This window comes from Carlito syrichta, unplaced genomic scaffold (assembly GCF_000164805.1).
Source record: "Carlito syrichta isolate Samal-C Ts95f unplaced genomic scaffold, Tarsius_syrichta-2.0.1 Scaffold309078, whole genome shotgun sequence".
Classification (NCBI taxonomy): domain Eukaryota; kingdom Metazoa; phylum Chordata; class Mammalia; order Primates; family Tarsiidae; genus Carlito; species Carlito syrichta.
This window is the reverse complement of record NW_007253174.1, coordinates 1,111,149-1,126,962: the sequence shown is the minus strand read 5'-3', so window position 1 is coordinate 1,126,962 and position 15,814 is coordinate 1,111,149. Positions and strand designations below refer to the sequence as shown.

The following is a 15,814-nucleotide window of genomic DNA, read 5'->3' as shown; positions in this document are numbered from 1 at the left end:
ATAAAAAAAGAAAGATATTCTCCTGTACAAATCAGAAGAGATAATAAAAACCAATGAATAGACAGCAACTTTTATCATACCTACGCAAGCATCTCAAAACTATTGCATACTTTACGAATTATTTACTTTTTTCTTATTTGGAATACTTCATAATTTATTGGATTAACAATGGTTTATGTTGCCTTAAACCAAATTTTACTAGCTTTTATTGAAGGGTTTTCATTTGGGGAAGATTTTCTGAGGATTTATATATTGTTAAATAAATTATTTTTGCTAACCAACAGCAATAAAATTCTGCTGGATTCTATAATATAGCAAGCTAAAAGCATCACTCTAAATTAAATTTGTCCCAAGTTTTGATACATAAGAAGTTCCAGGATTTTCTAATAGCACATCATATTCTATTGCTCTCACTGACAATACCATGAAGGTAAGCCCAGGACGTCTTTGCCTCATTGACTATATAGGACAATACTTAGTCATAGAGGTTAGGTGCCTTTGCAGGTATATGAGAGTTGCTATCTATTCACAAACCACTGGGCATTTCTTTTTATCAAAACAACTTCAAATGCTCAGAGTCTGTGGTTAGTGCAGCCCCTTGGATATTTTATTCCAATGTTTAACGAAGATATGCTTCACCAAGGCAGAAACCTAAACAATTAAAAATGAAGAAATATTTACAACCATTTATCTCCAGCAAGTGGAGTTCTTGCTTTCGGTGTGTAGTGTTTTTTTGCTGTTATTTTTTCATAAGTACCTTTCAAATTAAGGTTCCAAGGCTATGAGTATAAACTCTCTTGGCCAGTCCCATACATGTCTGCAAGTCGTTTAAAACGAGGTCCCCAGTCACTCAGGTAGTCATAATTCTGGTCAGAGTTTGAGCTGATGGAATCTAAAGAGCTGAGTGATTCGGCAACTGAGCCATTTCCTTCAAATGCATATGTCTGCAAAGAATCATAAGGGGGGGCACCAGGATCGACATCAGCTTCTTTCAGTCTTTCCCAGATAAATTCCCTAAAAATGACATTATCTGGGATGCTTTTAAAAGTCGGTCGACTCAAGAACTGAATTTCTGGAGTCACATCCCTCCGGGTCTTGGTATCTCGCATGACATTAAGGTTTCTCAGTGCAGCCATGTCAAAAGCTTCTGTGTCTTCCTCTCCCCCGCCCTCGTCATCATATCTAACAATATTTTCTCTGATATCTCTCTCTTCGTCAAAAATGAGGGGCTCTTTTTTCCGTCTTCTCATCGTGACGATAAGGAGGATCAATACTGAAATAAGAAGACAACAAAGGAAAAGTTTCAGTTAACTCAGCAACTGACCCTCATCATGGTGAAATTAGGCCTGTGATGTTGACTTACAGAGTGTCTCCCCTTTAAAAAGAAATGAATTGGTCACCGACTTACATGAGAATTCACAGCAGCAGATGTGCTAAAATTGCTAAAATGGCTTTAAAATAGAACACTTTTATACATCAAGGAACCCTTTTCCACACCTGTTCGGAATTGATGTCTTCCTCTTTAACGTAACTTCCAAAGCACTGGATAGAACAAATTGAAGTTCCAGTTCAGAATAAATATAATAATTTCAAAGCCAGGGTACACAAAGGGATTTTTTGAACTCCTTAATTGCTGAAAAGGCGAAGTGATGTTCATAAATGTTTTGTGTCTAATTTAACAACTGCAATTTCAGAAGGAAATGGATTACAGCATTCGGTCAGGTTCTTTGAAGAAATGCCTAGTCTTTGTCTATGAAACTCCACCGTTAAATAAAATCTAGCATGTCAGGCCATTTGCAAAGATTAAAAGCTTCTCTATAAGAAATTGAGTCCCACTTTCATGTATAAAATACTGAACTTGGTCTTTATCCATTATACCTAGAGACAGAATACAGGTGGTGAGGTTTTCAGCATCAGCCAATGATAGATTTAAGAAATGTCACCCTTTAATCTTAGGAATTTATTTTCCTATATCAAAACTAATAATTAATCTTAAAGTGTGGAGTTGCACTGGACAGTAAAGGACAACTACTCCAGTGGCTGTTTTTGATCTAAACAAATAATAATTCTGTATATTTTTCACAAGTATATACTAATAAGAAGACTGCTCTAGCTTCTGAGTGACTAAGTGCTCTCTGAACTAGGAACACATTCAATTTCATGGCACCTTGAATTAATTTACAATGAAGTAAAAAAGGTGTTCCTAAATTTTGTAATTAAAAATATACAAATAATGAATTATCTTTATGTGTTTACAAATAAAATATATTTAAACAATTTTTGTGACATCAACTTCAGTATTTAACAAGCTTTAATAAGCCCAAAATATCTATCAAATAGATTATTGTTCAGGGAACAACACTCTCATGAAATTTTCAAAATAGGGCTTGATGGGCTTCCCCCCACCCCACCCAAGACTAAGATTGCCAATGATCTTCACATTTCAACATGCAATGAGCACTTTTGGGTCCTTTGATTACATGGCATGTTTGTCCTATTTGACACAGAACTTCACAGGAAACTCTATGTAGGTCGCTGTCCTGAACTTATTCAACAAAATACAATGGGGTTTGTTACAGCCAGTTTAAAAGAAAAAAGTTTTGCCCTCTTTGAAATCATTGTTTGTAGTTGCTCTTTTCTAAGAAGTACTCGTAAGGAATCTTCCTCAAGTTCTGTATTTGGCTTCTTTCTTTTTCACCCCATATTCGTCCAGGTGAGCCTGGTGAAACCCATGATTCAACTGTCTCTGTATGGCAAACACTGATGTCCCTGACATCTCCTTTTTATAAGTTTTATTTATTTGTCTGTTTGTTTATGAATCAGGGTCTCCCTTTGTTGCCCTGGCTGGAGTGCAGTGACATGATCATGGTTCACTGCAGTCTTGATCCCTTGTGCTCAGGAGATCCTTCTGCCTCAGCCTCTTGAGTAGTTGGGACTATAGGAGTGCACCACCATACCTGGATAATACAGACCAAATGTTTAATGACTACTTATATTTTTGATAATAGAAAATATAAACTTGGCAGAATATAATAAATGTTCATAAATGGTAATTATTATCATTTGTATTATTTGCTACTACCACTTCTTTTAGTAATACAACTTTCTGTCCAGATGATTCTAATATAACATTCAAGCTGTGTAGGTTTATAATAGTTATCTTTCCTCTGATTTGTTTCATATCTTGTGCTCTTTGTTCAAGGAAGGGTATACCCAAATCAGAAATTCCCAAGTTATCTTTAACTCCAAGTTCTTCATTTCCTCTTCAACTTTAACTCTTGTTCATCCTATATTCCAACCAACCAATTCTTATACATTGTAACCCAGGAGAGGTGTCCCAAATCCCTTCCCTAAAAGCACCACTCCTGCCTATGTAAGACCCTCATTTTCTTGGAATTCCTGTAATTCCATTTCCTGGACATGTGGACTTAGGCAAAATATTTTGCCTCCCTTTGCCTCGGTTTCCTACTCTCCAAAATGAAAATAATAATAGTATTTACCTCTTAGAAACCATCTCATAACAATTTTATAAAAGTGAGTTATTATTTGTAAAGTGCTTAAATGGTGCTACACATAAGTACTATCTGTCTTTGTTCAGTAATACAATGTGAACGTCTACAGTAAAGTCTTATATATTTCAATTCCAACTCTTTTGGGTCTTACCGAAATGTGACTCATGTAACTGGTGCAGAGAGAAGTGTAAATTTTACCATGTACTCACTTGAGATTATGATGACCTCCTACGAATTCTTTTATTTGATAGCTACTCCATTCTATCTATAGGATGGTAGAATAATGAATAATAGATATATTGGGCTTATTTTTGAGGAGATTAAAGTATGTGGGAAAGGTTGTAAAATTTACAGTAGGCTACAATAAGTAATATGCATGAACTAATTAAATACATTTGGTCTATATGTGCCTATGACAGACCCAAAAAATATTGGTTATAAAGAGGGGAGAAAATGAGATAAAAATCACAATTCCCAGAGTGCTTTATATTTGAGGAAAGCAAACATATATGTTGACAAATTGTGAAAAGTACCACAATAGAAATAAATATGACGTTGGAGAATAATTGAAGCAAAGGGTGCCTAACTTAAACATGGTGGTGAGGATAGTCCTCTCAAGGAGATAACACTGAAACTGGGGTATAAAAGATAATCTAAGCCTGACAGGCAAGGGACGCAGGGAGAATGTTTCAGGAAAAGGGTAGAACTTTTAAAAATAATAGGAAGAAAGGCACTGTGGCTCTTCCTCCTGGGTAAATGAAGTATCAGACAGTCTGATACCTTAGAGAGGTGAGCAGGGGGCAGAACACGCTTTGCTTTTTGATCCGCGAGAAACATTCGAATTTAATGTAAGTACATCCGATGCTTCTGAAATGTTTCCAACAAAGAAGTAAAATAATTTATGTTTTAAAAAGTAAAATGATGGAAAAATAGAGTCGTACCAGCACAGTCAGGTTGTGATCAGAAAAGATTGTCATCAAAAGTGACATTTAAGCAGAGATGTGAAGAATAAGTAGAAATCAGCTTGTCATTTTGTCTAGATATATGTGCTACAGAATCAGAGACACATGCAGATCCCTAGTAACAAAAGGCCAAAATTTTAACTTGCGCTTACGGAACTACTCTATTACTTATTTGTACAAATGATAAATAAAAATTTATAATTGATATAATCCAAGTGAGTGACTGAGATAAATTAAATATCAACCATAACATCTTAATCGAATTTTAAACTGATAACAGAGTATTTTTGACATCTTTACTGTAATATTTTCTCTATCTACCCTCAAACATACATTTTGATTTTTTTTCCTTGAGTCCTTAAATAGTTCCATGGCTATTAACATGAAAATATAATTTAAATACTTTTAACCTCTGCCATATCAATTTTCCTGAAAAAATTAAAGAGACAGACCAAATCTCAGAAAAGTGACCTACAAATGTAGAATCTTGGAAAATGGAAACATCAGGTTCCCATAGAGATACTCCTGTGGATAATAACAATAATCAAGTCAAGTATTAGTTCCACAAATGAATATATACAAATCATTTATGCTTCATTCGGCATGCATGTATGGAATGCCTTGTATATGTCAGATCAGTATTTTATGAGAAAATAATACTCCATCTCTGCCTCCAAAAGCAGACATCTACTGGAGGAGACAAACTAATACAGCAGACAAGTCAGCCATGATGGCTGCTCTAAGACTGGTAAACACACGGTGTCACAGAGACTTCAGAGAAGCCCCACTCCGGAATCAGAAGATAAGAATGTGAGTCTTGAATACAAAAAATAAAAATAAAAAAAAGAGCCACTTGTGAATTCTGGGAAGAGAGAACTCAGGCAGGAGGAGCAAGGGAGGTTAGAAAACATGAGACAAGACAGAATGAGTCTGAGAAAAAGAAATTCATGCAATTTGTTTTAAAAATGCCACATGAATAGAGAAATAAGTTTAAACTAGGAGTTAGTGGTCTAGTCATGGAGTTCCTGTAATTTTAGTCTGTAGACAGTGGGGAGTCATGGGAATACGATTTTCAGCTGGGGTGTGTCAAACTTCCATTTGCTTTTAGAAAGCTTACTCTGCAGTACTGATGAATTGACTCTGACTGAAAACGGGACACTTGCCACAATTCAGGAGGCAAAAATAGACCCTGGGCAAAATCAGGAACAACAACAAAGGAAAGAAACAAATTGATTCAAGACCCAACAAAGTAAAAATAACAGTACTTGGGTACTACTTGACTACTGGGGATGAAACAAAGAAGAAGGAAGGCTGCCTGATTCCACTCAGAAAAGCATATAAATAAATAGGGATTAAATCAGGAAGAGAGACAGAAGTGGAGAAAAGTTGTTGGGGATTAGATATTCCTACTGAGACTTCTAGTTTCAGCTCTCTAACAGAACAAGGAACATGCATAGTTAGACTTGTTATAAAAGATCTGAACCAAAGATTTGAAAATTATATGCTTAAATAAGATAATTATTTCCATGTCTCAAGAGAGGAAAAGTTTAACTACAACTAAAATAAATCATTTCTCTCCCCCAAACAAGTAGCACAAAGTCCTTTTCCTTTAAATATGAGAGTGAGAACGAGTTCACTTTCGTCTTAGTTAAGGTAGGGATAATTTTTCCAAGGTGCAAAGAGTGTTTTATGGGTAAAGATAATTTGTGTATTATTTTTTGGTTATACTGATATATAAGTTTACATTTAACATACACAATTCTAATGTGTTCTTTTACATTTGGAAGTAATTGGAAGATACTACAAATTAGGCAGTAAGAATATATATATATATTGCCACTATGTAAAACAGAGCAAAAGTACTGCTGCCTCTATCTTGTCAGTCCCCAGGCTGTCATACTCTCAGGTCTATAGATGTTCTTCAGAAACACCAGGGTCTTTCATCTTATAAAACACTTATGGAAAAATACCTTATAAAAAACATCCAGATTTCAGTCTTGCCTGTGTTTGGGTCCTGACTCTGACATTCCTTCACCCTAAACTTTATGCATATTTCCTCTAAGTTGTTGTTTTTGTTTTTAAGATAAAAATGGGTATAATAATAATTCTTGCCTAGGAAATTTGTTCTGAGCATTAAATTAGATAATACTTGGAAAGCAATTAGGCTAATGTCTAGCACATAGTATGAACTTATACAACGTGGTTCATTTTTTATTATACTTATGCTTGTTTGAAAGAGGAACACATTTACTATCATAAAGTAGCCAGCCACAGTCTGCCCATTATTATCTCCAGGTCTGTTATGCCAACTACATTCTATCATTATAGATTATGATGGGGATCCATTTTTCACAAAGTGTTATCATTTTTTTCTCAGTAATTTAATATATCTTTTACTTCACTAATGCTTACAATTGCTTACAAAATTAGGAAAGCGTTTTCCTGTTGAACAAAATCATGAGCAGTCATAGTAACAGGAGGCCAAATATAGTTTAGTACTTGGTAAACCAGGGAAGAAAAGTGAAAAGATGCATGACAGCTAAACGTCAAGCTGGCCATCCCAGACACACTGGAAAAGCTTGAATCCCATGAAGTGAACAGTGAGTTTCTACAAACACCTTATTAAACCTGAGTTTATGAAGCTGGGTCAGTCTAACTAATCCCAGTTGTGTCAGAAAGAGCAAAGAGCTGGAAGGAATGCCACAGGACTTCAATTACTTGAACCTCAAAGTCCAAGTACAAAAATCCCAAACTTAATATATTAAATTCATTGGCAGCTCTAGTGTGCAAGAAACAGGTTCTTTGTATAAAAGAAAGGAAAGAATATAGCTGTAATATTTTCAGAATTCATGTGCAATATTTAATATTAAAGCCATATTTTAGAACAAAACAGCAGAAATCCTTGGTCTTTATTTTTGAAACATTCACTGAAAAACAATTTGATGTGTCAGTTATTCATACAATTTTTGTCTTTATAGAGTGATAAAGCCTGTGGGAAATAACTGTATAAATCAACAAAAATGAATTTAACAATGATAAAAATGCATAATTAAATTAGTATTGGTATTACTGATGCATTGCAATTTTTACTCATGCTTTAGACTGCTAGAGCATCTTGCCATATATTGACAAACTTTTTCTGCATGAAAAGTAATTAAGGAACCTGATTATTTTATCATGAAATTTGAGTATGGTAATAATACATCCCAATCAAGTTGTAGTCAGTGTAAATAAAGAAACCCCATGTGCTAATCACTGAATCATCTCTTTCTTCTAGAGAATTCAGGCGCAAATAAATGAAAGAGATGTGAAGGCAAGAACAAGTATGAGAGAGAATTCAGAAAGCCGTTCACCCATAAGTTAGAAGAATGCAGATACAGAAGACTGCCAAATTCAGTAACAGATATCTTGAATTTCAAACATGAAACACAATAACATGAATTTCATGATTATATGGGAGCAACCATTTTTATATTTTAAAAATATATTTCCATTTTAATTTAATCCCTAAACAGTGATTGATAATAAGGAGACATTGATTATACCATCCTATCCTTGAACTTGCTATATGAACTCCTGCAAGTTCTTGAACTTACCTGTACCTCAATTTTCCCCTCTGTAAATTGAAGAAGTTTAGGCTAAAATAGATTGCTGTGATGCCTGCTGGCATTAAACTTCTGGGAACTTCAGTGTATTTCCCTCTGTTGTGTTACAAGGAACTTTAATTTGTCATAACACTTGAACACAAACTTAACATGTAGTGAATACGCTTTAAACAAACAAACATAAAGCATCTAAACCCAGGTGTTTCTATTGTTTCATTCTTAATTGAACTTGATTCTCAAGTTCTCCTTTCCCATTCCCACCTCCTCACCTTGTTTATTGCCAGCAATATTTGTTCAGAAGTCTGAAAAGGTTTGAGTTACAAATCCCAATACCTAGTGTCTAGAAACAAGATTCACACTACTTTCTGATGTGTTGTAAAGAATGAGTCATTTGTGCACTAGAAATCAAGTTCCATGTCAGCCTGTGTATTCCATCCGCACCCCCTGTGAATACTCAATATCATTGGCTTCAGCACCTATTGTGTGAAAACCCAGAGTCTATAATAGTGGCAACAGGACCAAAAGAGTATGAAAAATTTCTGATTATCTGCATCTAAAGACTTAGGAAATAAGACACAAAGAGATCATATTTCTGAGCTAAAATGCTAGCATTTGAAGTTACTGATTATTGTGCAGTCACTAAAGAATGAAAACTGCAGACAGAAGCCTCTGATTAGAAACTGTATTTCAGTGCAATAACTCTCTTTTACCTTATATTTTTGGACACTTGCAGAAACTTTATTTTTAAAAGAATAAAATATAGGACATAAGAACCTGATCCTTAGAAGTGGGAGAAGCATTTCAAATTTGGTGTCTACTCAAGCAATACGTTCAAATTTAACAAAAAAAAAGAATCATATCTTCCTAAATTTTGACAAAAATATCTCTAAATTTTATGAGCATATGCACACTCACACACATGCTTATAAATAGTATAACCAAGGATAAAATATAAGAAAACTCTGATCCAGCTACTTTCAGCAATAACTAGCTGATGTGTCTTAACTAATTAGAATCATCAAGCAACCTAAATTGCAAGAAACCCCAAAGTCAAAGGTGAAAGTATTTATTAAAAGGGAAATGAGATTCATCAGGCAGATAGCCTATCAAAAATCGAAGGTCAATTCACTATTAAGCATAATTAAAATTTGGAAATTCAATTGTATCTTATACGTTTGTAGTGGATTATAATCTAAGTTGTTTTTAATAAACTGATCGAGTTAAGCTTAAAGTCTTCTATACACCCTCTACCTATCCTCTCATTATTTTGATGACTCTCTGTTTTCAAGCTAAGGACATTTTAAATATAAAATAATTTTGTATATTCTTACATAAATTATTGTTACTATAAAATAAAGATACAATTTACATCTCTATCGGTATGTTTTGAAACGCAGGAGAACAATAAGTAGTTTGCAGTAGTACTACCTTCTTCAAACTTTACTTTAATCCCTTATAGTCTAATTAGACTTTAATTGGGAGTTGCTTGCAATATCTAATGAATTTCTGAAAGTTTATGCATCTATGAAAAGTTCTATGGAAATATGTAGTTTCATTAGTTGCTTCTAGATTTACTTGGCTAACTAAAGTTATTGAAGATAATAACTTCCATTTAATGAGCCCATTTACAATCTATTAGTAACTAGTTCTTAGCTTAGAATTTTTGCTTCATCAAAATGTATGGAAGTTTACTGTATGGTGGACACTGTTCTTTACATGAATTATCTCATTTAATTCTCATACAAACCTTATGAGGCTAGTTCTGTTGTTTTTCCATTTTAGATTAATAAACCAGTTATTGACAGATTAACTTTTCCCCTCAGGAAAAATAAACAATCTATATTGAAGGCAGAAGTAAAATTTGGTTCCCTAGCTCCACAAATCTTGTTTTTGAACAGTATACAATGTTGACTCCCATTGTAAATCCTGCTTTGATACAAATATGTCATAGATGGATTTACTAACTCTATTAAACCTTCCAAAACATGTAGTACAGTCTCAGGTAAAATATGAAGTGTTTGTTGTCCTTTTTATAGAAAGTTACACCATAAAGGAAAATATTGTTGTTAAATAAACCTATTACCCAGCATCCACATAGGATGTTTCCCAATTTTGAAAAGGATACTTTATAATCTCTTATAAAACTACAATTCTACTATGAGTTATAAATCTAATTGAAACAAATAATAAAGTAGTCATTGAGAAATACAATTAAATTTGTTAATATTGATTTGTTAATATTGATTTCTTAGGAAACTAAAACATTTTCATTGCTAAAGTAGCGATATTTAAAAATTTGCAAATAATCCAAGAAAGTCACCTGAAATATTTGCCTAAAATTAATAAAACCATAATTTTAAAGATAAGCATATTATCAAAACAAAATAGAAAATGTTCTCTCTGTATGGTATTCTAAAGCAAAGAGCTAGGATAAGGTTTTTATTTTTTTAAAACCTGAAAAATATCCATTTTAAGCATAAACCACTTATTCTCACTGTTGTTTTGAAAAGGAAATTGATGTCATTTTTTTCTTGTTATAGTTTACAATAAAACTAAGCATAAAGTGGTTGAAGGATATTGTCTTGAGTATGTTCCTATACACTTAACAATACATTTTCTAAAAGATTATTATACTCAAATATACCACTGGAAAGTGTGACCCACAATTAGGTTACTTAGTGAGTAAAACAGTATCCAGTAAAATATTTGCGCAATACTACAAACAAATCAAGAAGAAAGTAGGTAAGCTGTGATACGTGGTTATCGTTGTGAAGGCTTTTCCAGAGTAATCCATGGAAATAGTACCTACCCAATAATGTTAAGACACAGGCGAGAATTGCTATCAAGGCTCCTGTACTGAGTCCGGCAGGTAAGACATAGGCCTCTGCATTGCAGGTCTGGGCTATGCCATCAGCATCACAGTCACACACACGAATGGTGAGGGTGTTGGTGCTACTAAGTGAAGGGGATCCGCTGTCCACAATGAAAATTGGCAGATAGTAAACCGACTGTTCCTGTCTCCGGAAGCCATTTCTCCTGGTTAGTATTGAGGCTGTGTTGTCTAGAATATGAGAAAGCAAATGTATAAAACAAGATTTCAGATGGAATCAGTCTTTCCAGACTTTAAGTCACTGTGTTTGCTCTTACCAGTTAATTCAGGAAAGCTCTGGAGTTACAGACCTTTTTTTTCCCCCAACAATTGTCTTTGAGTTCATTTGGATAGTGGAACTTTGTAAAAGCTGCATATAGTACATCTTTTACTTATCATAAATTTCAAACCATGAACGTACACTGAGGATAGCAAAAATTAACAGATTAACTATTTTTGCAGCAGCATCATATACACAGATAAAATTTTTAATCTACTGTTTCTCTGACAAGTTCCAAGTCCAATTTTTTAAAAGTAAAATAAACTACTTGAGTTTTATTTAAATTGAGTATACATATATTGAGAAGAGGAATTATTATAAGGTTTTAAAAATTCTGTATTAATACTTACAGTTACTGCATACATATAAACATTTTGTCAGTGATAAAACGGGTCATTTGTGTTTAATTTATACTCAATATTCTATTTCACCTAAACAATTATAATAATTAGGAAATATATGAGTGATCAATAAGTCCATATAACATAACTGTGATTTTTATATCAGAAATATATTTTTAAATCTGTTAGCAATTTTTCCAGCTAGCTTGTCTTAATTGAATAATTAAGTAATTTATGGGATTCTTCAAATTAATATATATCAGCTCAGATGCTATATGTATTTATGATTTTGATATAAAAAGTTTTACAAAGTTATTAATTTTTAATCTAAACTGATATCAAAATACACACATACACACACACACACACACACACGCACACACACATAGACACACACTGAATTGTGGAGTACAAGCTGAAATGCCCAACATGTGAGAAGGGTTCAGAAAAAAAATCATAAAATTAATAATGTTCTATATTTGCTACCTCAGGTGGAAGATAACATAAGAACTCCCTTCCTATTTTATGTATTCCTCCAAGATACAGTCCAGGGAACTCTGAACCTGACACAGAAAATTTCAATTGTGTGACAATGTGGATATCCTGTAAAAACAGATGTCTTTGTGCACATGCTGTACAGTAATCATGGTGGTACAGGATGATGACACATGAGGGATATATTCCCATTCTCTTTGTGAAGATCATAACTCCCCTTTCTGCATTTGCACTGATGAATTCAAGTGCTGAGAATCATCCTTTCCAGTTATGATGAAGTCAGAGTCTAGGGTTACCCACATAAAGAATACTCTTCTTTTTACATCACTAAAGAGAATAAGATAGTGTTCTCATAAAGTGGAGAAATGAGAGTGGGGAAAAAAATACCATTTTCAGAATGAATTTCTGAGGCCAATGTTCGTATTTATGCACTAAAGAAAACGGTGGCCTCGGGCAAAAATCCTTATAACATCTACCTTTTGAACTCAAGTAATCAAGTTTCTCAGATAAGCCAGTACTTGACTAGCAAATCTATTTCTATTTTTCCCCCGAGACCAGATTTATATAAATAACCTAAAAATAATAATTATATGTTCATATTGTTAAGGAATATTATTCTCCCTTTATATCCGTTTCAAATATTCTTTCACTAAAATAAATATCTCTAATAAAAACACATTCTAGTATATCAATTCAAAATTAGACAATAGATAGCAGGTTATTATGCTTTATTTAAAAATCTTTCTAATTGTCAATATACAGTATTAAGCAAAACCAGAATCTACTTATAGGAATTCTGTAAAAATGTTTCCATGACAGCACTTAGAAAACTATAGAGTGTTTACCTTGATAGCGGAAAACATGATTAGACATGAGATGAAGTGCTTTTGTGATTGTTTATTTTCGATTTTTTAGCATCATGAATGCATCATTATTTTATTATTACTACTTGCATGAATCACCTTTATGCTTATGTAAAATAAAGCAATTATAAATGTGATTATTAAAAATATTAAGTCAAAGCTGATCTAGGTTAAAATGTGTAATGTCCAATTATTTTTCTATTGTCTCAAGTTGTATCTATATAGCATTATAATTATTAGGCATCTAGCTTCCCCTCAACGTATTGGATTATCTGGATGATGAACCTGGTATACAAAAAAATGAAGCAAGTGTCTAGAAGAAAAGAATGAGAAAGATAGATCCAACTTTCCTATTTGGCTTTAGGCCTAAAATGATTTAAATAGCAGCTTCTCCTTCATGACAGCAAATCCATAGATAAAAATTACTGGAGGGGCTCATTGCCCTTTAATTAATGTCCTTCGTTAAAGAAATCCATAATCAGCATTCCCGAGGGAGAAAAAGGACTTGCTTAGAGAGTCTGTATCTGCTGCCTCCACCAGTGACAATAACAACACCTTACCTTTGTTATCTTTCAATGAAAAGTTGTGGTTATTTGTTGCATCTGTTGTTAAGCTGAAGTAAAACTGGTGTCCATTGGATGGCTCGTCTTTATCAACAGCACTAATTTTCTGAATCACCTAGGAGTAGAAAACATAAAACACAAAAGCACATTGGTGTGGTATGCTACATTTTCTGAGGCAGGACAAAGACAGTTTACATCTTACAATAAATACCATCTCCCTGAATGAGCTGAGGGAAAAGGATCAGATGTATTAATATCAACCCAATCTAATAAACGGCTCTGAAAAACAAATTGTGTCCTTTTCAAAGTTCATGTTTGAATTTACTTTTGTGAACCTCAGAAATAAGCAGTACCAATTGATTAGACATCCCAGCACACATCAGAAGACACTAAACAATGGATGAATAAACCAAACTGAGACTGAACTGTACTTAACTCTTGGAGCTTCAAGATACTTAAACCTTGCTGTGTAATGTGGGAAAGAGCTCAATCAAGCTTAATATGCTATATTTCTCCTTAAAGGAGTCTAAGCCCTGAGCCATTTAACAGGCTTTTACAATGTTTACCTTTCTTCCTGAGGAATTTTCATCACCCTAATTAAACCAGAATTTGAAAGTTCCTTTAATATTAGTTCTTGCTACACATCAAAGTGTTAGTTTTGCTGAAACAAGCTGATTATGTTTTATCTTAAAGCTGGAAGAATTTCAAAGGCGACTGCTGCTGGATATTTTTAGAGAAATCACAAACTAGAAGCAAAGTATTCTGAAGACTCACCTGCCCTGACTGGGCATTTTCACAAACCGTGGTCTCATAGTCCATGGCAAATTCAGGGGCGTTGTCATTAATGTCAAGTATAGTGATGGCCACATAGCCTCTTCCTACTTGAGATGGATTCTCTAATAAACAAGATAAAGTCTTATCATCTACTCTGATAGCAAAGCAGTTATTTTGTTTCCATTTTACCCAGGAAACTCTTATTTTAAAAAATTAGAAAAAACCAAATACGTTTGCCTCTCTTAAGCATTTTAATAAACAATTTTAATAATAAAATAACTAAGCTATGAATTAAATCTAGAATCATAACGCTGTATTTTTTTCAAGGGAGCTATAGATAATCTAACTACACATATAAACATATGTATAGTTATATATTTGTGTATATATACATGTATATATGTAATATACCTATGTGTGTATCTTTTTATTCTGGATAAAATATTGTTGAAAATAAATTAAGAGTAAGCTATGTTTTAATATTCTTTGATGCTAGAGTTCATGTTTGTTTGAATATACATTTATATTATTAACACATGCATTATATATGCGTAGATATTAAAATATTTAATACATAATATGCATATGTGCATATCATTATAAATTATTTTTTCAAAAGTCTTCCTTTTAGGGTCTAAAATTAGTTCAATATCAGAATATTCAAATCTGAATGGCTTAGTTAGAGATAAATTTACTAATTATTGTAAGCTATGTCACCAACTCTACATCAGCATAAATGCAATATACATATTGTGACCAGAAAGCAATAAACCCTCTGGAGGTATTTCAGGCCCATTAATTTTTAGTTATCTGTTTTCATTAATTTTATAAATATTAGCATATAAAGCCAGTGAGTATATTTCACAGCTTGGAAGCTTGAAATTTTCAAGTTTTTGTTCTATTTAAATAAGGAACTATTATAATTCCAATTGAATTTACAACCTCATAACAACCTGTTCTGCACTCTCACTGTCTTCTATTCTAATTTAGTTTTAAACCTTACAACTTACGACTCTCCATTGCAAGGACTGTGATATTATGAACAGCATTTGTCTCTCGATCCAAGGACTTGGCAGTTGTAATAACTCCACTGTTGGCATCGATATTGAAGTATCTCTCCAAGTCTGTGTTTCTGTCAATTGAATACCTAATTGAACATTTAAAATAAAAAACAAAAAATACTTTCACATGTAGGTTAGATTTTAATTTGCTGAAATTATTTCATTAATTGTGTAACCAATCACCAAATCCTGTTGACTCTATGATCTATCATGTCAGTAACATAAATACATGACTTGTTTCAAAGTTTACCCAGGTAATAGATGATTTATAGCCTGTGTGTCACTAATCCATTTGTTTTTCTGTCAGACAGTACAAAATGAAGACCACAGTAATCTTCACAGTGACTTCGAACATGTTCTTTGAACTTCAAATTCATTATTATTACTATTAGTAGTATTTCCATTGTTATTAATGTTATTATTTCAGCTCCTGAAAACCATTTACAATAAATTTAGTAGCCCTGGTCATGGTCATAGGTCCCTCTAAAC

The 15,814-nt window shown here is 33.2% G+C and overlaps 1 protein-coding gene across 1 annotated transcript in view; it reads right to left on the bottom strand.

Annotated features, from left to right (window-relative positions):
- Positions 1–415: 415 nt before the first annotated feature.
- CDH7 (cadherin 7) overlaps positions 416–15,814 on the bottom strand; it is a 117,784-nt gene continuing 102,385 nt past the window's right edge. The window contains exons 8-12 of the mRNA XM_008066663.2: positions 15,275–15,411; positions 14,265–14,386; positions 13,488–13,605; positions 10,889–11,140; positions 416–1,273 (exon numbers count right to left, since the gene is read on the bottom strand). Of these exons, the coding sequence (XP_008064854.1) occupies positions 780–1,273; positions 10,889–11,140; positions 13,488–13,605; positions 14,265–14,386; positions 15,275–15,411 (1,123 nt within the window). The 3' untranslated portion in view covers positions 416–779. The remainder of the gene's footprint in view (positions 1,274–10,888; positions 11,141–13,487; positions 13,606–14,264; positions 14,387–15,274; positions 15,412–15,814) is intronic.